This window comes from Varanus komodoensis, unplaced genomic scaffold (genome assembly GCF_004798865.1).
Source record: "Varanus komodoensis strain SLA01 unplaced genomic scaffold, ASM479886v1 scaffold17, whole genome shotgun sequence".
NCBI lineage: Eukaryota > Metazoa > Chordata > Lepidosauria > Squamata > Varanidae > Varanus > Varanus komodoensis.
This window is the reverse complement of record NW_025335505.1, coordinates 14,078,774-14,101,610: the sequence shown is the minus strand read 5'-3', so window position 1 is coordinate 14,101,610 and position 22,837 is coordinate 14,078,774. Positions and strand designations below refer to the sequence as shown.

At 38.5% G+C, this 22,837-nt stretch overlaps 1 protein-coding gene across 2 annotated transcripts in view; it reads left to right on the top strand.

Moving 5' to 3' along the window:
• The window catches only part of LOC123021653 (cadherin-19-like), a 70,059-nt gene that overhangs the window by 5,457 nt on the left and 41,765 nt on the right, over nucleotides 1-22,837 (top strand). The window contains exon 2 of one of the 2 annotated variants that reach the window (XM_044426627.1): nucleotides 17,023-17,175. In XM_044426627.1, coding sequence (XP_044282562.1) covers nucleotides 17,098-17,175 — 78 coding nt within the window. In that variant the 5' untranslated portion in view covers nucleotides 17,023-17,097. Of the gene's footprint in view, nucleotides 1-16,947; nucleotides 17,176-22,837 lie in introns of both variants that reach the window. The other variant, XM_044426626.1, reaches the window with a different exon arrangement.

The window sequence follows — 22,837 nt, the reverse complement described above, 5'->3', positions numbered from 1 at the left end:
AATTCCATAGGTTGGGCGCCACCGCAGAGAAAGCCCTCCTCCGAGTACTTACTCTCCTAATTTCTTTCATGGAGGGTTCCCGGAGAAGGGACTCTCCCGCAGATCTCAAAGGGCGGTCGGGCATATACGGACGTAAGCGCTCATTCAGGTAGCCAGGACCCAAGCCGTTTAGGGCTTTATAGGTCATCATCAACACCTTGAATTGGGCCCGGGCTTCAATGGGAAGCCAGTGAAGCTGATGGAGGACTGGAGTCATGTGAGCATAACGCCCCGTCCCCATCAGCAACCTGGCAGCTCTATTTTGCACCAATTGAAGTGTTCGGCTGAGAAGCAGGGCCTTTCAATGAGCTTCATGGACAAACAGGGACTAAAACCCAGATCTTCAGAGTTCGAGACCAACATGCTAAAACCATACAGGATATCCACATAAGCAAAGTTCTGCTAGTTCAGATGCTTATGACGAGTCCATATGCAGGATATAAGGGCCCTTTTCCGTCATTGTTCCTCAGGAACTTGTATTCAGAGGCAGACTTCCTCTGTTTTAGAGGTAGTTTATAGCCATTGTAACTAGAGACACATAAGAATCTTAATTTTTCACACAGAATATGTGAATATGCCATGTTCAAAACTTTGAATGTAAGTTTCAACATGCATCCACTGAAAATATTTGCAAATTGCTGAACATGTTTTCTCATTCCTGATTTCTAGTTTAGTTTGTGCAAATTTCCTAACTGGTTCATCGATCTTCAATAGATTTAATTGGCCATGCTTTAGTCTGTGGAGGAAATTTGTCTATGCAGCCTGTACAAATCTCTTGTTTGATGCCTGATTAATTTGCACACGTTTCCTATTTGGAGAATGAGCAGTGATAGCAAGCACCAACAGGAACCAAGCATGAGACAAGCAGCAAGATCATGTTTGGAGAATCCTAGTGATCTCTAACATCATTCAACTACCCATTCCTAATAACTAGTTTCTGTTTACTGCTTTATCATCTGTAACTTGTCTGATCACCTTTTACAACCACTTAGATTTTCCTTTTGTAGTAACAAATTCCATAGCTTAATGGTTTAATGTATGGAGACATACTTCTTTTGGTCTGCCTTGCATCCCCAAAAAGAACTTCCATAGAGTGCTCCTAGGTATTATGCAAAAAAAATCATCCTATGCATGCATAATTTTATACAGTTCTGTTATGTTCCCTTCATACCCACCTTTTCCCCCTAAGGTAAAAAGCCCCATATTTGCAACTTTTCTTTGCTGTGAAGTTGTTCCAGACCCTTGATATTTCGGCTGACCTTTGCTGTACAAAATTTAAGTATAAGGATTTTAGTTTTATTAATTTGAAGTTCATGATCTCTGCAGAGTTTAGAGCCATTCCCAGGGCCCAATATGCATTCAGTGAAGTAATCAGCAGTACAAAGAGCACTAATTATTCTCTCTTAAATTTGAAGGGAACACAGGTAGGGGCAGAAAAATGGGTAATTGCTTTAAATCAGAAAATGCAATTGCTGTTGTATCTTGAAGAGTCCATTTACAGCTTAGCCATTTCTCTATTAGTAAACTAATGTAGTTGTCTGCCTATCAATTTGGTAATGGCAGGGGCCAGTTCAGGAGAACACCCTTGTTATACAGAGGTACATGTTTTCAAGAATTAATACTTCAATTTCAAAATTAAAAGAAAAATGACATTACCTCTTCTTCCCCACCCCCACCCCCCAAAAACCCTGCCTGGCAAACACCTTTGAACTTATACAATATTTATTTATTTATCAAAACATTTTTATGCTGCCCCATTCGCCGAACCTGGTTTATCATTGGTTCTACAAAGTAAAAGAAATGGAGAAAGGGGTGTCTAAAGGAAGTCTAACATTTTGTAAGACTCTGCAGTGACAATTACAGATGAGAGCAGCAATTACAGAGAAACAAACTGCTTGTGTGCCATTTGAAAAAAAAAACAAAATATAAATAAATACATAAATGGAGAGTAAAGAAGCAAGAGAAATGACCTCAAGTTTCTGACAGTTTATACTAGGTATTGCCGAGAGGAAGCTGGGTTTTCCATTTCCAGACTACATTCTCCCTGTCCACTCTTCCTATGTACTAGCAGATATAGGATTAGGAGTCTTCTAACGATATATAACAAAACTGAAATAGTCCTTGGACAGGTTTGTATGTGTGGCAGGGGGATGTTGCACTAAGCCCCTGTAAGAATCAGCCACATGATCTGGTATTGCCAACAGATGGTAGCTTGCCTGACAAGCACTCAGTAGCTTGTCATGGCTTGTTTCTCCCTTAGTTTTTTTCAGTCTTCTTGACTGCTACTGGCACATATCTGGGCCCTTATGGCAGAAATTCTCATGTTCTTGTTCCTTGTGGCAGCATGCTTTCTTCAAATGGCCTGCAGAGGTTTCCAGCCCACAAGGGAAATCCAATTCCCACTCCTAAAGAACATTGCCAAAAGGATTTTCTCTACATTTCTGAGTACTTATGAACAAATCTGCATTTTTATTTTATTTTAGTTTAGTTTTTGCATGCACAGGACTGGAAGATCACCATTGACTCCTACCATAGCCATATCCCTCTCTTATCAAAGTCCTCAACTTCATCCTCCAGTTAAGCATTTTCTAATGAAGCACACTTCATCTTGCATCATTTTTAAAGTAAATAATTTTTGAACCCTAAATACCCAGAAACATGTTTAAGAGGGGGAAGAATCTCACACAAGTGTGCGTTGCCCAGGATTATTTGTACACTGCAAATTTCCCTCTTTTGTCAATGTATTTGTCAATTTCTTCCTCCCCTTTTTCTCTTCCTCTGATAGTGACCACCTGTTAAAAAAAGAGAGCTTGACATTCTACTGAAGCAGTTCCTCTCCTCCAGTTCCTTATCTCCTGCAGTGGCCAGTCACTGCCCCGACCCCACCAGACTTTCCTACATGAGGGTTACAGAGCAGTGAGCAGGATCACTAAACAGGCACAGATTTCAAGTTAGAGAAAACACTCAAAGGGCAAAGGAACACAAGACCTGAGACATACCTTAGTGTTGAACCATCCTCCAGGACTGTATTATAGTTGCTGAATACGCATACAATTTCTTTCTAAGATGATGATGAACATCAACAGTATATAGAAAACTAACTTTTCCCCTCCGTAAGTTTAATTTTGAATCTCTCCCTCTCTGTGTCCATATGCACTATTTCCATTTCATACAGCAATAAAATGGTAGCTCTTATCTACATTGTAAAGCATTGTCTGCTTTCATAAATTGAGGCTTGAATCGACATTGTTCCGAACTACCTTGGCATTCAACTTAATTTAAGATCATTCTGAGTACAAGTATAATGTTATTTTAATTGCTTCCCTCTGATAATATTTTATTTTTGTTCATGGTACTTTGTTCTCTTTTGTGGAAAGTATCCAGAGCTATTACCATTCTATTTAAGCTTGAGCTATAATTAAAACATAAAACAACAAAACAAAGTCTATAAAAGATCTCACTAAGCCTCACCATGAACAAAAATAATGGCAAATGGTGGTTCAAGTATACGCTGCAGTTTTTAGTAGTGTTGTGCTGAAGCCTTGAGCTCTGGTTTGACAAATTATGTGTGTCTGTGTTGAAAGACATATTGCATTTTCTTCCTCTTTTGCAGGGAGGGGTAGATTTCAAATCACTGGTCATTTGGAGAGAGGGCAAAAGTTTTATTTACCTTTTTAATTAATATAGGAAGTAGCTAAGGGGTCTTCTCTCCATTCTTTCTATTCTAGTTCCATTTGGGCAGTATCCAACTATGTGATCCTGCTATTGAAAATCCAACTGAAGATGTTTTCACAAACATGGCTGACTCTTGACCAGGCTTCCCTAACCTGGCTCCTCTCAAACTATACCCCCCACTAACCTCAGTCAGCATGCCCAATTGGAGAGGATAGGAGCTGTAGATCAACTCATCTAAAAGGTGCAATATTTGAGAGGGACGCTCTTAATGAAAAGAATATGAAATATGTATAAAACTTTCAGGACCCACCTAAAAGAAAGCAAGGAAGACAGTAGATGCAACTTTTGTGGGACAACATTCTTTTAATATAGTGCCACCACTGAATCATCAAATGCTTTGTTCCCCGAAAGCAAATCAAAGGTTGGTTATTAGTTTGAACAAAAAGAATACCATTATTTTCTGTTATTCACTTCTGACAGTTTCCTTGCTGATACTGCATTGAATAATACAGATTGCATCACATCATGCACATTTCAACATAAGAGAATAAAATGCATCAAAATAAATGGCACATTTCATGACACACTGATGTGATGCATCAGGTATTTTTCAAGCAAATTTTCCTCTCTGTCATGCCACTTTCTCATTTATTTAGTCTACAAAAATTGTATTTGTGAACTGGCGCAGAGAGAACCAGCTGACATATCCTCATTAGCATTAAAAACTCAAAGAATTGGCATTATGCTTGCTGGTATTGCCCTTTTCAACCTTTTTTTTCCTCCAGAGTTTCAAAGAAAGCACATTTTCTGGGTGGAGAGTTTTGTGGGAAGGGTAGAGTTGCTTAATTATAAACAGAAAACAATAATGAATGAAAAGCACACCATGTTTTCCAACCTGCCAGGAGGGGAAAAATAGTCACGAACTGTTTTCCAGTTCATTTGTCTTGACTTCTTGATTGCCTGTCAAACACCAACCAGCTTCTGAGCCAGCTCAGAGCAATCAAAACATTAACCCTTCTCAGGAACTGAAATATAATTAGAATTTATGAATACTATAATCTAACATAGACATAAATCTTTTAGCATCAGAATTCGTTAAAGAGCATCCTTGGTATTCAGAGTGATTTTGAAAACAAAAGAATGAAATAGTACATCATCCTATTGGTTCTAAAGGTAGCCATATGTCATACCAATATCTGGCTAACTTCTATGAATGATGAGAGCTAGTTATACAGACCTTATGAGCCACCAGCTTTACATTGTTTTTGAAAAGAAAGATGAGTACAGAAAAAAATCAAAGTTCCAATAATATGCTCTTTTTGTTAAAAGTATCTTACAAAACTTCACAAAGCACCTTGGTAATATCAGTTTTACTGTTTCTGTCATTTAATCACAATCCAGACCGAAGACTCTAAGCCAATCCTGTCCTCCTGTTAAAATGAGAAACTGCAAATTTCTGAACCAGCTTTACTGGAGTGACAGCTGCCTGTTCTCCAACATTGTCAGAGGCCACAGAACAAAGACCAAAGAGAAGCAGGTTAAATTTCACCAGTCATTTGCTGATCTCAAAAGTCTTAGTTCCTGAATACAGCAAATGCATTCAGAGTTGTTGCTGTTTATTTTTTTAAACATGGTTACATAATTTGCAATATTCTTGCCATTCCGAATCCAGACTATTAACAGGTTAGTTTGGGGCAATTAAAGTCTTGCCAAAATGGCAGGAAGTCAAGCAAGGGATCCTCACTACATACAGCAGCACAAGACAATATCTGTCACTTTTTCCTCCTGCACTCTGTGGAATGACTTTGACACAAGGGAGCAGATGTCATGCTGCTTCCCCCACCCACTCCAGGAAGTGTGCCCTGCTCTTTTCTACTGGAGATACTTCTTTTTGTGGACCCCATGCAATTCTCAGGCTCCTGGAGAAAAATGCTAGAAGCATCTGTGATGACAATTAACACCTCTGAGCCCAAACCACAACCATCTTTCTATTTCTATTCACCCTCTCCTCCAGTAAACTGCTCTGCTGTAGGTTTTTTCCAATAGAAGAAGCTCAGGAAAAGATGGATCTTTCCTAGATTTAAGACAGACGTAAATTATTGTCTGCCCCTCTCAGTTATCAGTTAACACTTCCACATCTCTTGTACGCATGATAATCACTCACAGATAATACTAAGTAGTAGCAAAACTAGTTCAAATTGTACTATTGTGCACTTCTGAACAAGCCTGGCTGAATACTTTTCAAGCCATCAACCGATTCAAGATAGCAAAGAAAATAATGCATGTGTAAATAAATCTGAATGAGGATGTAAACCATATTCAGCTTCCTGATTAAATCATGAATAATGATGAGGAAATACCAAGGTACAATTGAATACTGGCATTCTTCCAGCAGTTAATAACTACATTGACATTCAGAAGCAATCTGAAATTGTATTACTCTAGCTTCTTAGAGTCAAAATGCCTTGACTTGGAACTAAGAAAACAATTAGTGATGTTGACAAAATGTATAATTACAAGGTTTGGTATACAAATTTGTCCAGCTGGAAATGCTCAGATGTATAAGTTGTTCTATTTTTCCAGAAAGTTCCTTTCAATCTCAAAATGTGAAATGAATTTCTGTATATGTACAATAAGTGTTCATCCAACCAGGACCTCTGAGCCAGCTGCTAAGTAGATATATGTGCTCCAAACCTTTTAATATTAGCAGCAAATTCTCAATTAAACTCTTGTGGAATGTTGTGAACTACATGAATAGTTCACCTGACTATACAGTCCTTTGTTTGAGAGAATGAAAGTGTTCAACCATTTTGTGTGTTATCTGTTCTACAGTGGTTACTTTCTGTTTAGGCTGTTTCTTCTTGAAGTTTCCAAAGATCAGCCCTGAAAACTCACACTTAAGAGGAAAAGAGAAAGCTAGTTGGGAAAATGAGAAACAGAAACTGAAAGAACAATTGTCCTTCTGATTAAATGAATGTTTGGGAGGAAAGTTAAAATTAAATCTGCATAGAAATAACTTTTCCATAGGGGTACTTGTGGTGGCGGCGGGGGGGGGGGGGTCAGTTTCCAACAAAGTTTCTGTCCACTGACTGAAGAACACTTCCATCCTATCCTACTTGTCCGATGGAATTAAGATTGCTTTGCAATTTGGGCAGTCAATTAAATTATGGAAGACAACTTAAATGGAGAAGGAGACTTTTTTCTTTGCTTGCTTTTACTTTCACATAATATTCAAACCTGGGATCATCCTATGAAACTGATTGGTGGGAGGTTTGGAACAGATAAAATGAAATACTTCTTGTATGATCTATAGTTAAGCTGTGGGATTTGCCGTCAAGGGAAGTGGGATGACTTTAAAAGGGGATTGGAAAGATCCATGAGGAAGGAGGGTATAAGTGGCTACTAGCCTTCCTGGCTAAGTGCTACCACCTTTGCCAGAAGTGCAGTGTCTGAATGCACCAGTAGCTGTGGAGCTTGGGCAGTCTAAGGTCTTACACCCATCCTGCTTGAGCAATCCTGTGAGCAGCTGGTTTGCCACTGTGTGTACAGAGCGGTGGACTGGATGGACCTTTGGTTCAATCCAGCATGGCTTTTCTTATGTCCCTTATGTTCTTAACTTTTATGTCATAGAAAAACAAGTCCTCAATACATATATACACAAAATATACACAAAAATATACACAATTGCATAAATCTGATTCCTGAAAAGGCAGATTACATGCTTACTGAATGACTGCCACATGAATTTATATGGATATACAGGAATACAGGAAGTAACCTATGGCATCTCTAGTCCAGCCTTTGGGTACAGACTTATGGTGGTTCTCCAGGATTTCATGCAAGATGTTTTCCAGCCCCTGTCTGAAGAAGTCACATATTGTACCTGCAAAGCATGTGTCCTACCACCAGATTATACATATCCCCACTTTCAAATGTCACTAAATTATCTTCTTGGAGCAAATGACTATTTATCCCCTTATCCTCTATCAATATTCAACTAACCTTATAGACAGACATTTTTATAATAGGGCAGAATCAAGAATCGTTAAGGGAAACACACACACACAGAGAGAGAGAGAGAGAGAGAGAGAGAGAGAGAGAGAGAGAGAATGAGAGAGAGAGATATGGAGATGCACTGGATTAGCATGCACTGGATTGTTCAGATTTTACTGTTATTATAACTCTTTAGAAATCTTCTTGTATTCCCATTTCACTGAAATATTCAAATAACACATTTGATGGAGTTTTGTAACTCTAGTTATTTCAAATTGTATGCATTTTGCTATTGTATCACATTTTCAGTAAAGATCACATACACACTCACCCTAGCTCATCCAGATGCAATTTGAAAAAAATAATATTTTGTTGTGTCCATGCATGATCTGCATGGAAGAGTAAGTAACTATTCACAAACCAGTATTCTGAAACACACTCTTCTTAATAAGAAACATAATCAAATACAATATGCTTCCTTTTTCTGGTTTCAGTGTTTGCTGCCAAAAACACTGTAAATGAAGAACAATTTGGCTCTGAACATTTTCTTTGTCCAGGTATGCAACTGTATTAAAAAGGTCCGTGCATTAGCTCCTTTGTTTAGGTTTCTTGAGGCTCACGTTAGTCGTGGCACTGACTTGCAAGCAAACACTTGTTCAAGTCTTCAAACTTAACTTTAAATGGCAAGTCTAAATCTTCAACTGCAGCATTTTTAATAACCACAATTATTTCTCTTTCATTTTCCCCTGAAGGTCAGAGAAGCCTGCACAGGCAAAATAAAAATTAGAATTATTCCAGGCAAATCAGATTCCTCATCCTTCCTAAACATTTGTCATGTGCAATGTGTCAAGGATCATGTATAAAATATGAACTTGTATTAAATGAAATAAGTAAACATTTAATTACAAATCAATGACCTGCTTGAAAATTAAAAGGGAGTTGCCTAGTTCCTAAAAGGCATTACTGTGGGTATCAAATTATCCACCCTCCAAAATAACTCCTTCTAGATTGTGCTTACATTAATAGTCTTCAGCATCCTTAAAAATGAAATGTATAATTAAATACTAATTCTCACTGCAATGTGGACTAATACTTCTGAAGAAGGTTCAGGGGAAATAGACCATTTCACCAAGAACACAAGCAAAACACAACATGACCATGTTCACTGACCTTCTACTCCAGAGCATGCGCCAGAACTCTGCATCATGCAAGATGGCAGATGAATGAGTTATTTGAAAGCAGAACCATGTATACTATTGAATAAGGAAACACAGGCAGTTCTCAGGTTATGAACGAGCTCATTCCTAAGAGCATTTTTCAGTCAGAGTTGTATGCAAATCGGATCACATATGTATGGACAGTGTTTAGCATGAGTAAGTCAAATGTTTCTCTTAGTATACATACTTTCCATGAATATAAAACACTTAAGAAACATTTCTGTATACAGTCATCCCTCCGCATTCACTGGGGTTACGGATAGAGGCCCCCACTGCAAATATCTCTAGTGCCTCCTCCCAACTCAGCAGTGTCTGCTCTTTGCAGCAAGGAAATGCTGGAGGGATTTCCCTCTCTGGATGGGCAGGGCAGGAAGGCATGCTTTGGAGGCCTTCCTCTCCCCTTTTACTTCCTCTCTTTCTATGACGATGACAATTTTCTGCAATAGGCTGCAAAACTCCAAAAGTTTTCTCATTAGTTAAGATGAACCATTTTTTAAACTAATTTTTTAAATTAATAGCCTTTGTGGCAGTTCACTTGTAAGTACAGATGTTTGTAACGTGAACATTCATACCCCGGGGTATTTGTACAACAGATATCAAATATAGAATACAAAGTAATTGGGTTTAAAAATAGATATTAAATATTCTGAGCATATCCAGTAAATATTTAAGTATTTAGATGTATTGAGGAAGTGTGCCCTGAGTGATCATTTTGAGTAGAGCATGTTCAGGTGAGGATTGATTTTCTTCATAGGTATCAACCAGACAGCTAGCAAGGGGTGTGACCAGCTGGTGCAAATGACACTGTGACTTACTTATGTGAATTTAACATGATGTGAATAGGTCCAAATGAGCCTCCATGGGGACAGAGCTACTGACATTAATACTCAGAAGAAAACACAACTAAGTGAAATATTATCATATGTAAAACAAAAGACTCTCCATGTCGAATAATGATAGTGCTGCCTTAATTAGCTTTCCTGAAAAACAAAGAAACAGTTACCAGCATTACATGCAAAAAAGGACAAATCCAAATAAATAAATAGTAATACTCTTAATTTATGCTAAGAAGCCAATGTTACACCAGCCATTCCTTCACACTGACTGCAAAAAATAAACAGTGCATTTGAAAAGCAATCGAAAGGATAATTAATCAGTGCTACAGATGCAGTAATTGCTAGGTTCTATCCTGGTGGATTTCACCATACACTATAGTGAGAATAGTATTATATCCAGTGCTTGGTACATATTTCCAGATTTCTATATTTTATAGAAGATCTATATTTTCTTGTAAGCATGTTGCAAAGAAAGCCAGCTTAACAAATGCATTAATGACATGCTTTGATTTATGTTTGCCTCTCCCCTTGGGCATTATTGAGATAATGAAGATGATATTTAAAGCATAAATATAAGCTTCCTAAATCATCTGCAGGTGTTGATAAATAATAGGTGTTTTTTCTCCTTATAGTGGGGCAGCTTAAAAAAAGAAAAGAAATGCAATGTTGTGCCAGTAAGACAAATGCAAGAAAATGTACAGAAGGTGATCCAAATCTGTATGCTGCTCCAATAGGTACATGGGGTTGTTTAGATAAAAGGCAGTCCTTTTTTATGATGAATAATATTGTGCAGATATGGAAATTCCCAAATTCATATATAAAATGTTTCCCAAGCCAAATTTTCAGTTTGCATTTCTGCCTAGTTGTCATCCGAGTCCCTGTTTTCAACTCTTAACTTTAGAGAGCCAATCCGGTATAGTGCTTAGAGTTTTGCACTAAAAATCCATGCAGACAATCAGATGACAATCAGATGCTCAATGGACTGAACAGACGTGTGAGGTTAATTCCATTCTGCATAAGCAATATTTCATCTTGTGGAAAGTCTTTTCCTCTTGGGCAAAGCAGATTCTGGATCTGACCTGGCCTGTCTCACGGAGAGACCCTGGCCTGACACTTGACTAGGAGAAGGCAGTGGTCCCACATGGGCACAGGCCCTCCCAGCTGGCTATTGTATTGAGGAGCAGGCAAGGCCATGCAAGTAGGGGTGTGAGTGACTGTGATTTGTAAGAATGCCTTCCCTTTGACCAGGTACACTTTTAATGAACTGAAAGACACTGAATGTGTGTGCTGAGCTACACCTGACAGACTGGGGATTCTGCTGGTATATAGCCCAATTTATTGCCTGACAGAATCTCTGGCTAAACTCAAGGGACCAGTCATGGAACTGGTACTGTTTTCCCCTAGGCTGTCAATCCTGGAAGATTTCGATGCTGCTTCTGAGTCCAGTTGGTCATGTGCTGCTCATGAGTTCATGATGGCAGGCCTGTCATAGCTTGCCTCTGACCCCACACATGGTACTGGACACACACTCAATACTAGACTCATCTCTGAACATTGATTTTGGAGAATAGAGTTTCAATACCCTCAGTCTTGCCTTGGTCCAAACATTACCTAGTCAAGGCTAAGATTGCAGCTCCTTGTACCTCTGCACAGAGGACCTATTGGAATAACCTTATGAGTCCAATACATTTGCAGTCACTTCTATGGGTAGTTTGACAATTTCTACTAGCAATTCCATTGAATCCCTAGCCACAAAGTGGAATTGAGAGTTGACTAGGGCCTTCAACATGATTGCTTCTGCATGTCCTTTCTGTCCTGCTTCTAAAAGAACTCTGCCATATATGGAGAAAGTTCAAGGTATGAAGCAGGAAAGATGATGATTGGAGTTCCAATGGTAAATATCTGGACACACTTTTCTCCAATATTACAGTGATATAAGCAGCAAAGAAGGTTTTCTGCTTGTATCACATCTGCAAATTCACATCAAGCAGAACTGTTTAGCTCTGGGACTTGTCTCAAGCCCCATTCCCCCATAATTTATCTTTAGTGCCATTAATTGGTCACTGTAACTCCTTTAACTAGGGTTGGGATAAACTCTCTTGAAATCCATCTAGCATCCATGGACTTGTTTTCATGTGTGGCCCAGTTCTGCATAGTAAACTAAGCCAAGAGGAAGTGTGTGAATGCTCACATACCCTGTACTAACAAGTTTTCCTTCATAGTGAATAACAAGAACACACTTGAAATTGATTGTACAAAAGAATTGTCCAAAACATATATTTGCATTTACTGCTAATTTATAGTTCATGCTTTTGCACACTCTCTCTTTCTCTGTTATTCTCAGCTAATGAATAAAAGGCTCATGACATCATTTCATTTGTGAAGTGGATGAAAATTGTGCATTGAGTGCCAGGTTGTTAGTCAGATCACATGTCCTTCATAGGATGGAATTCAAATCTTGATGGAATCTTTGCCAATCTAAACATACTGGTGGTATCTTTACAAATATTTCAGGGGCAAATAGTTCAGTGGCATAAGTGGTGTTCCACTAGTGGAGAAGGCCCACTTGCAGGATGGCACTTAGGTTTACAGAGCCTTCCAGGAATGCAGCTGAAAAACTTCAGTAATGTATATGTTTCACTAACAGTGTTATGCTGGTGGTGTGGGTGAAAACTGGCCATGTTGAAGAGATTTAGGAAAGTATGAATCAAAAAGATGCAAACCTCTTGTCCTAGCACACCAAAAAGTATGACCATAAAAAACAGAACACTAAATAAAGATGATATAGTGGCTGTGTGTGTCTACAGTTGGAAGAATGTTAAATGAGAAAAGAATCTCAAGACAGATAAGTGAGGAAAGGAAAAATTCTATTATTCAAAAATGCATGAAAGCATTGCAAATAGAAATAAGGCAGAAGTCTGAACAGCAGGCAAAGATGCTTAAGTCCCCTCATGGAGTCAATTGGTGCATGAAATGTTACATATGAGCAGACTGAAAACTACAATTCTTGCCTGATGTGTAGCCAAAGGAATGTGTGACCTTAGATAGGTATTTGACAATCAGTGTTGATCTCTTTCAGAATCACTAAAGGTACAAAATGACGTTAATCTTCTAAACCCTTTCAGGGTTCCCTGGACAACAGATGTCTGATTTGGTTTTCTTTTTTCCCTCTGCCAACTGATATAGGAGCCTTGAAGCTCAGGACATTCAGATGTTAAACTGAAAACCTGTGTTTCTCTGTTTTTCTTTTACAGAACACATTGCTAAAAATACAGTTAAAAACAGCATTAGATGTGTTACGCTTCCAGAAATCAAACAAACTCTTATTAAAGAGATCTTGTTTCATTTAATAGACATGGAACAAAAGATGTAAATTGAGATACACAAATGCTTCAGATACAGATGGTAAAACATCAGTCAATTGATTTGGCAAAATGGGAAAGCCCAGTTTTCCATTCCATTCCTGCTTAGAAACCTTTGTTTCATACTTATTCACCAACAGTATTTTTTGAAAGAAGATTCTGGGTCCATATGTGATTCCAATACCAAAGGGGACTCTAAAGCTGTAAACATGGCAGTGCCAAACCTAGATTCTAGGCTGTGATTTTCAGTTAAGCCATAGAAGAAGAAAAATATTTGGCATGCAAACCCAAGAATGAAAAAAAAATAATTATCACAACTCACTAATTAATCCAAGGTTAAATAAAATATCCAGAAATACAAATGTCTTACCAATTTTACATCTGAAGTTCCCCATAAAGTCAATTTTGCACAAGAAAGTGGATCAAAATGTTGGCCATATACCTAACCTCCATGAGATTTCATTAGCAAATTTATCAAATTTAGCTTCCTCATTTTAGATACATTTCTGGGAAGAATTATTTCCCAATAAGGAATAAGATTGGAATATCACTCAAATTATAAATACACTGTAAAATATAGTATCTCTGATCGGCCTCACTTCTGACAGTGAACTCTTAATTGAATAGCCAGACAATTCACAAAAATTATTGGTCAACTGCATGAAACCTGCAATTGCTGACTGCGGTTTTTTGTGTGGTCTGTGTTCTGTTTTTAGATGATGAAAGTAAAGAATTTAGAATTATAAGCTATCATGTGCAAAGCAACGAATGTTACTCTGTCTAACAAAATAGGGAACCCCTAACTAGGGGTTCCAAACAAACCAGTTATCCACAGAGAATGTGGACATCCTTGTTATCTCTTTGAAGTAAAAAGGAAACGATCACCATAATTCCTGACTCTAGAGAATGAATATAAAATTCTGAGCTATTTAAAAATTTCACATGAGAGCCAAAATTATTTAATGCAGCAAAGATAAATTTCCAGTGAATTTTCATCATCCAAAGAAACACTGGAAAGTTAGTCTGTTTTATTAGCATTTAACACTACCAGATCAACAACTAATCTAATATGTCAAATAAATATCACCTGATCTGATTAAACCAGTGTTGTGGAGGGTTGCAATTTATTATCCAGAACTGCTGTTAATATTTTAATATCTAGGTTACTTAATAGACTAAGTCTATAATGCAATGAGTGTGTTTGTCACCAGGCTTCGAAATCATAGCAATAGCAGCAGTGTTTAATGATGGAGAAAGGAAATCCCATTCAAAAATATGATGATAAGGATGAAACAACAGGAAGCAAAAGGTCATGAAATGTTTTCTACCACTTACTTTAATATATGAAATAGCATGTTATTTATTTATGTAAAAATTATAACACCACACCTCCTAATTTAAATAGAGCCTACATGTCTTAACTGCTTGTGATTTAAATGGACTCTAAAGTCCTTAACCAAGTTTGGCCAAGGCAAATAACATTTCCTGAGTCGACTGCATGTCAATACACAGGGCTGGTATCAAGAGCAGAAATGGTTGATTCCCTGGTAAGGGGCCTTGGAGTTGTTTCTCTTCTTTTCCACTGCAACTACTCTGCACTGCAACCTCATTTTGTGCTTGCCTCCTGCTCCAACCAGATAATGGAGGTGAAGAGGAGGAAGGGTAGAAACCATTGTCTACTTGCCCAGTGGCTTTCTGCCTGCCAAGCCAGTAAGCAATAGCAAATTAAAAAAGAGGTGAAAAACCAGCAGCAGCTGCTGACAACAGCAGTGAGACTGGAAACTTACTGAGAGAGGGGGGCATTGATAACATTTTGCCTGAGAGCCTTCAAAGACACTGTGGGAAGCCTTTCTAAAGTCTCAAATGGACAGCGACTGTACCCACAAGTGGCATGTTTGGGCAGCTCACCAGCATGGCATGCGTCAGTCACTCTGTGTGGATTAAGCAAATAATAAAAATAAATATAAAATAATAATAATTAATAAATAAAATAATAAAAATATAAAATAATAATAATAAAAAAAAGCAAATCAGGACCACACCTGATACCGGGAAAAGACAATCTGTGCCAGCATGACAGAGGGCAGGGTGGTTAATCCTCATACAAGTTGTAGCACCTGGAATGAATATGCAGCTGGCTAAATGTCCGCCACTGTTTGATTGAAGCACAACTCTTAATAAACTGGAATGTCTGGGTATTATGCAATATTTTATCTACTTCATAGGAGAGTAAGCCTTTAAAGCTTTGCTGCAAGTACACAGTTTTATTATCCTTGTCTATAAGAAAGCACTTAGAGGAAATGCTGATTGTGTACACCTGTTCAAAATGCTCAGGTCACCCAATGCATAGTTTATAACATCCATTATCAAGCATACATTTTAAACCATGAACTCATAAGCTGCACTTTCTTTTTGTCAGTTGAACTGATGGCACAAAAGTTTTGCTTTGCCTTTAGGTGGGGAGGCAGGAACTGGATCATTAGTGAGGTCCATACATTAGTCTTTCCCTTTTAAATCATATTTGTTTCTGCACAATTTAGATACCTTCGCCTTTGAGATATTTTTGAGGAGGAATGGCCCATGAGGTCCCATGAGAGATGAAGAGTGGTCTTTTTCCTTCTCCTGTGTCCTCATTAGCCATGCCACTCACAAGACAGCATCAGGTTCAGGCAGTTGCTGTTCAAAATGAAAAATAAAACAGAACATAAATTCTATATTAAAATGGTGTGGCACAGGCATGAACTTTGCAATGCTTCCTTTCCTAGAGGGCCAGCTGGGCAAGGGGACAGAAACCGGAGAAGCAGCTGCCTCTGCTGTAGTAGTGGGATCACAGCTGGCCCCTTTTCCTTGCTGGGCCTTTGGCTGCAGTGCACCCACACCAACCCATGGCATAGGGCCTGCACACTCACAGGGTTCTCCAAGGAAATGTGCTACTTTTATTTTATTTATATTTATTTATTTTATTTTTATGTATCTAAATAAAATTTATATACATCCATTCATTACTTTTATTTATATTATTGTATTTATTTTATTTTATTTATATTAAAATTTAGTCAGATAAGAAATGGAAATGTGAATGCAGAATATTTGCTAAGATTGAAGAGAGAGACTTGATGATGGGTGTGCCTGGGTGGGTGGGTGTGCATGTGTGCACATGCGTGCATATGTGCGCATCAGGAAAGGTGATTTAGCCTCTGATTCAGATCTCAAAATGTCTTGCAGCAACATTGCATGCATCTGCACATTTGCATCATGAATGAATCAGAAGTTCACTGTACATTTTTAAATGCAATTCAGCTGGGATACTCATATCTCTTTGAATGAAAGGAACAGGTCATAGAAATCAGAGAATCACATATATGGGTAACATTCTGAGACATTTGTTTACAGGTTTGAAAATGCAAACTCATACCACTTAGAATAGTGTCTATCATACTGAAATTGTCACATGATGCTTGTTCACTCCTTTGGCACTTGTGGCCCCAAATAAATATTGGTTAGACCACAATGTGGTTTTAATTCTAGTTAAAATTAGTGCCAAGCTTGCACAGTTATTACCAAGCATGATTTATATGACACATTAACTATAACATTTTTTTCCTTTCTGTGCTAGATGTGTCTGTGAAGGGTCTGCACTTTTCTTAAAAATTGCTTGACTCTATGCCTTTTGAATTTCTAGTAAGAAAAGAAATCTGTAGCTTTATTCAATTTCTTTTCTTCTAAGAACAGAAAGAATTTTTAATAGTGGAAATTGAGCCTTCAGTTTGACATAGAATCAATATTTGTGCTGCTTTGTAAGAGTTACTTTTTGTCTTCCTGCAGATGCATATTGATTGAAAAGGATATTTCAGCATGCATGCTTATAAATGGCTCTCTCTTGCTCTGACCCTGTCTCAGTTTGGGCCATCTCTTCCCTGTACGTACAACTGTAACACTGAAGACTTGGAACAAGCATTTGTGAGACCTCGGAGAATGAGACATGGTGGTGTTCGGAGCTTGCTGTTTGTGCAGGAGCAACTCATGTTAACACATACTTTGAAATTGGGCCAGGTACAGTAACTCTAACGTGGGAGGTTTAGCAGTGAACTGAGGTGTTGATTGGTATCTACCTGCTTTGCTGAACTTTCTTTAATCTGGCCTAATAAAAGAACAAACTCCCCAGAGTCCAGCAACTTCTTGAGAGGATGGATACAAGAATGCACATTGATACAAAAGCATGCTTCTACCACATTTCTTCTGCAAAATAAGGGTACAGAACCTCTGGCCAAATCCAGCCTTCCAGAGGCCATAATCCAACCCTCTGGGTTTCCTCAATAGTCCCTGTTCCCTTCCCCTGCTGAACCCCCTTCTCCTATGATGGTGGTGGCTTTGGTGTCTTCCCAACTTTTGTGCAGTTTCTCCTTCACCAAGATTGAAAGGGTTTGCCTAAGGATTACTAACTGGCAGTAAATGCTTTAAAGTAAAATATCCTTGCATTTTTATTATTTATTTATATTTTGCCCTGCCTGACTTGCCTTTGAAATGTTGCTAGTCAGGAACCTGTAGACTGAATACATTTCTGCATCCCAACCACAGTCTTTTCCTTGCAGTCTGAGCATGACAAAATCAGTTTAGACCCAGGTGTCCTGCTTTAGTTGAAGTAGACTCTGAGTGGAGGGGCGATCCAAAAATTAAAGGTGATAAAATAAGAACATATTTAAACACAAAGGTTTCACACCTAAAGGGGTTAGTGATATGTGAATAATTCACTTTGGGTGTGGGAATCAGTTAGATATTCTCATTTCAGCTCTTCAGACTCCAGCCCACATTCTCTGTACCCTAAGTCCATCTCACACTGAGCATTCGCATGAGCAGGAAATGAGTACAAGCTGGTCTTCAGTTCTCTGCAAGCAAAGACCTGTTTCTGCACTTATGACTTGCAGGATCTGCATACATGGAACTATGGAACTAGTGTATATTGCACAAAGAAGCCACTAGTGTTTTCAAATGTTCACGAACTTTATTTTGGCTTGACCTGCTTCCTGGCATGAAAAGAAGGCTGGCAAACACAAGAGAGATGTATTCTGGCAGATGTTTTTATCCCTAATGGGAACCAGGCTAAGGCAGGAATGATCAAGGTGGCAAAGAGAAATGAAATTGTAGTTAAGCAGTCAGATGTACAGTCAAGCAGGAGTCAAAGGATCAGATGCACAGCCCATCAATCAGAGGGCAAAATGGGGAAGACAAGGAAGAAAACACTGGAGCTGAAAGAACAGCATTCATTCTAATACTAGTTGGGCAACCACTGAAAGATATTATAGCCAAAGCACACTGAGCCCCAGCCAAAGCTCAGCTGATGTACATTTGAGCTCTCTGGCCTGATCCCTACTCATAAGAAGTAACTTTCTCCAGAAGAGTTCTTATTTCATAGGATCAATTAATAGTAGAGTTGAAAGGGACCAAGAGGGCTATCAGGCCCAACCTCCAGCTTAAGTTATACCATTCCTAAGAGATGGCTGTCCTGCTACATCTTGAAAGGCCTATAGGGTGGGAAAGCTCCCAACCTTCCTAGGTAATTGGTTTCATTCTTCTACTCTTCTAACAATCAGGAAATTCTTCTTGATGTTCAGTCAGAACCTGAGCCCATAATTATATGCCCTGTACTCAGGGATCATCAAGAAAAAATTATGGCTTTCCTCTGTGTGATGAGCTTTCAGGTACTTGAAAAACACTATCATATATCTCCTCAGTCTTCTCAATGCTGAACCCAGTGTTCATCTCTTCCCAAAGGGCTTTGTTTCCAATAGCTGAATCATCTTTGTTGTCTTCATCTGAACCCTTTCCAGTTTATCTGCATCTTTCCTAAACTGTGATGCCCAGAACTCCCAATGAGGCCTAACCAGTACTAAATGGAAAGGAACTAGTACTTCACATGATTTGCAAGTTATACTTCTGTTAATACATTTGCATTTGCCTGTTTTGAAGCCATTCACACTGTTGACTCATATTCAGCTTGTGATCTATTATTAATTTATTTATTCATAGATTTCATTTTATTTCTACACTACCCCACATCTGAAGTTCTCTGGGAAATTAGCTTCTCAGCCTTTCGGCTAAGATCAAGTATAGTGCTAACTGCAAAAGTAGGAATTGAACAGTTCTGGTTTTCGTTTTCATTTTCGTTGTCTTGTGCAAGAGAAGGGTAATCTGTAATCATTTGCCATTCTCATTAAGTAGCTGAAACCCCATTTCTTATCTCTGTATTTTACTATGGATCACTTGAAGAAAGGGTTTTTGTTGGTTTTAATGTTCCTTAATAACCTCAGCTTTACCCTTCCTGATACTATTCCTGCAATTCCATGCTACCTGCCTGTACTCTTCCTTTGTAGCCTGGCCTTCCTTCCATTTCTTATTCCTTTTTCATTTTCAGATCACCTCTAAGTTTTTTGTGAAGTCACATGGGCTTCTTCTGTTGTCTTTTACCTTATTCTTGTTAGAATTCTTTGAATTGTGCCTTTAGAATTTCCTTCATTCCTTTCTTCCCCCATCTTGGTCTTCTTTTCTCATTCAAGTCACTCACCATTTACTTACCATTATTCTGAGTTTATTAAAATTGGTTTCTTGACATCCAGGACACATGCTTGGCTACACTTGGGCTTTTACTTCTTTTAGAATCAAGATTTAAGTATGGAATGGTCACTTTCTCCCAGGCTTCCTGTAACTGCCACATCATTCACCAGGTCTTTCCTGTTAGTTAGAATCAAGATTAGCAATTTCTCCCGTTCCTTTCTCCGAAATCTATCATCCAACAAATACTGAAATCCCCATAACTACAACATTATGTCACCTTGTAACACTGGCATTTTGCTATTCAAAAGTTCCATTCTCATCTCCTCCTTGACTGGGTGGTCAGTAATAGACACCAAACACTGTTCTTTGTATTCCTTTATCCATTAATATTAATCTAGATCCTCTCACTGGGGATGCTAAGCTGGGATGTCTCTATTTCTGTGCAGAGATATGTATCTTTAACATGTAGTGTGACTTCCCCTCCCTTCCTGTTCCTTCTTTTCTTTCTGAACTCCAGGCATGGGAGTCATCCCACCAAGTTTCAGTCAAACCTACCCAGTCTTATTCGCCCTCCTGTATTAAGAGTTCAAATCCATGCTATATTTTTTGCACAGTCTAAGCATTATTATATAGACATTGCAGACAATGTGTTTTATATTCTAGCTTTTTCCTACATTTTTGGAAAACTATTATTGGGTATTATTAGAGCTTTCTTTCTTTTCATTTTGGTGCATACACCTTTTTTCATTCCTACTTCTTCCTTCCCCATTGGATTCATTTCAATATTTTTTAATAAACTTTTTCATGAGATGCCCAAGCACATTATTTCCAGTCCTTGTAAGATGCAATCCATCCCTTGCCAGAGGTCTGTCTTCCAGGACTTGTAACCCGTGGTCTCAGAATCTAAATCATTCACATTGGCAACACCTTTGTAATATTTTTCTGTACCTTGCTATTTCCCTTCCAAGTGCTGGAACGATGAAAGAGAAAACTATCTGGGCCCCCAAACTCTTTACTTTTCTCCCAAAAGTAAAGCTTCACAGTCTGACATGATTTCTTCAGTGCTCTGCTTGACAGTGCATTTGTCCTAGTGGCATGGATAGAAAGAAAGGATAGGATGGATAAAAAGGAAGGGATATGTGTCAGTGGGCTTTATGAGCCACGACAATCCTTCCATTACATCTCCTTCCAGGGAGACAGCACACCTGGCAAATTCATGGGTCCTCACACCATATGTGTGTTTCCATCCAATGCAGAATCTTCCACAACTAACATTCTTCTCTTTTTGTAGGCCTTGGTATCACTGTCACTGCTTGACTGGCCTTCAGCCTCTTGCTCGGTGTTGCACAGGTTGACTTGTAGTTCTTCTGCTGCATACTGCCTTCCAGTCTGTTCCTCAAATACTTAAGAGAGTCCTGCAGTTCCTCTTCTTCCACTGGTAAAGAGTGACTTTTAGTTCTTCTGCAATTAAGTGTCACCCTGTGCGAGCAAGCACTCCTTCTCTCAGGAGTCCTTCTTGCCTGCCACTTGAGGCAACAAGTGAACGCCAAAGGGGTTGTCCAGTCTCTTCCTGCCACAGCAATGGACTACATTGCTCTCCTCCAAGGGCTCCACTTGGTTTGGTCCTCTGATCTGGCTGATCTGGTGTGTCCTCTGTGGCTGGGAGCTCTAGCTGTTCCTCCAATGAGGGTTCTTCCAGGTGGGCCATGACACCAGCTTTCATTTAGACATCAACCTCTGTTACTATGTAAGCTAGACCTAGAGATCTTGGGAGCCTATCAGTATTAAATGATATGATAATTGATGAAGTTAAGCGATACTATGGTCTTCTCTGGATTTTCAAGGGCAGAAGAATCTAACAGACACTGTGATTCAACTGCATATAGGATGGAGTGTCCAGGTCACAGGGGTATAAACAGAAATGGGATGTACACATTCATGAACATTTATCAGGGCTCTTCTGCTAGATAATTACTCCCACAATTAAAAGCAATATCAGCCATCGTTTTGATAAAAGGCTTTGAAATCCCTTTCTGTCTTCCAAAGCAAAAGAAAGGGCTCATTGATAAACTTCTGACAATTTTCTTCCACTGTTTTTCTTTAATTTTATTTTTGGGCAGCATTTTTACATCAGGGTAGATATACTGAACAGAAATGCAAGAGTTTACTAATACCATTTATACAGGCATTCTATTATGGTAATGAGGGGCTGATTTACCCCTCATTAATTTTTAATGAATCAGATTAATACTAAATCCTTTTACCAGTAAGAAAGCTCTGGGAATCTACATGCATTACATTAACATGGCTTTGCCACAATAAGCAATTATTTTTCACCCTGCTTAACATGTACACTGACTGATAATTTTCTTAATGATTCTTTTTTCTTTTTCAGCATTGCTCTTACTTAGTTACTTTTTCAGAAATCTAGCAACATGAAAACAAAAAGTTAAGTCAATGCCCTTTTTAATCTCTAGATCTTGCATCCTTTTCCTATAAGGCAACTTTTGAACTGAATGAATGGCAAAAAGTTTAACCACTAATTAACTAACACTAAAAATTTAATTGGGCCCAAAGGGTGAACTACTCCAAATTCATTAATTACTTTTCACAGCCTTTCGAAGCAATTTTTCTGGAAGTATGAGGTTTCATTTCAAAAGGAGCAAACAACACTTTGTACTCATGCATATATTTAAAACACTCCTTTAAAAGACAGGCCACAAAAATATGAGCACCATCTTTGAAGGTTTATTTTTTAAAAACCAACTGTATTCTGGGAAAACAAATATGGATTTTCAAATTGCACAAGGCATATAATACGGTAATGATACAGAGACCCTATCTTTATTAATATGAACCTCTACCTCTTCTATTATCTGCATTTATAAGCTGTTCCTCAAATTCCTTCTAAAACATGAATATAAGAAGTACCTTAGCAATCAAACACAAGCACTATCTAGTCTAGCATTCTGTGTATCACAATTTTAAATGCAATGCCTCTTTTGGCAAGTCTGGAAGCAGGGATAGGGACAATCGTGTGAAGAAGGGCAAGAAAAAGATAAACTTTACTGAGATCCAGAGCGGGCTGGCCCACGCTGTAACCCTGTTACCATGTGAGTGAAAACTGAAGCTAATGGTGTAATTCAATGCCTATTTAGACAGA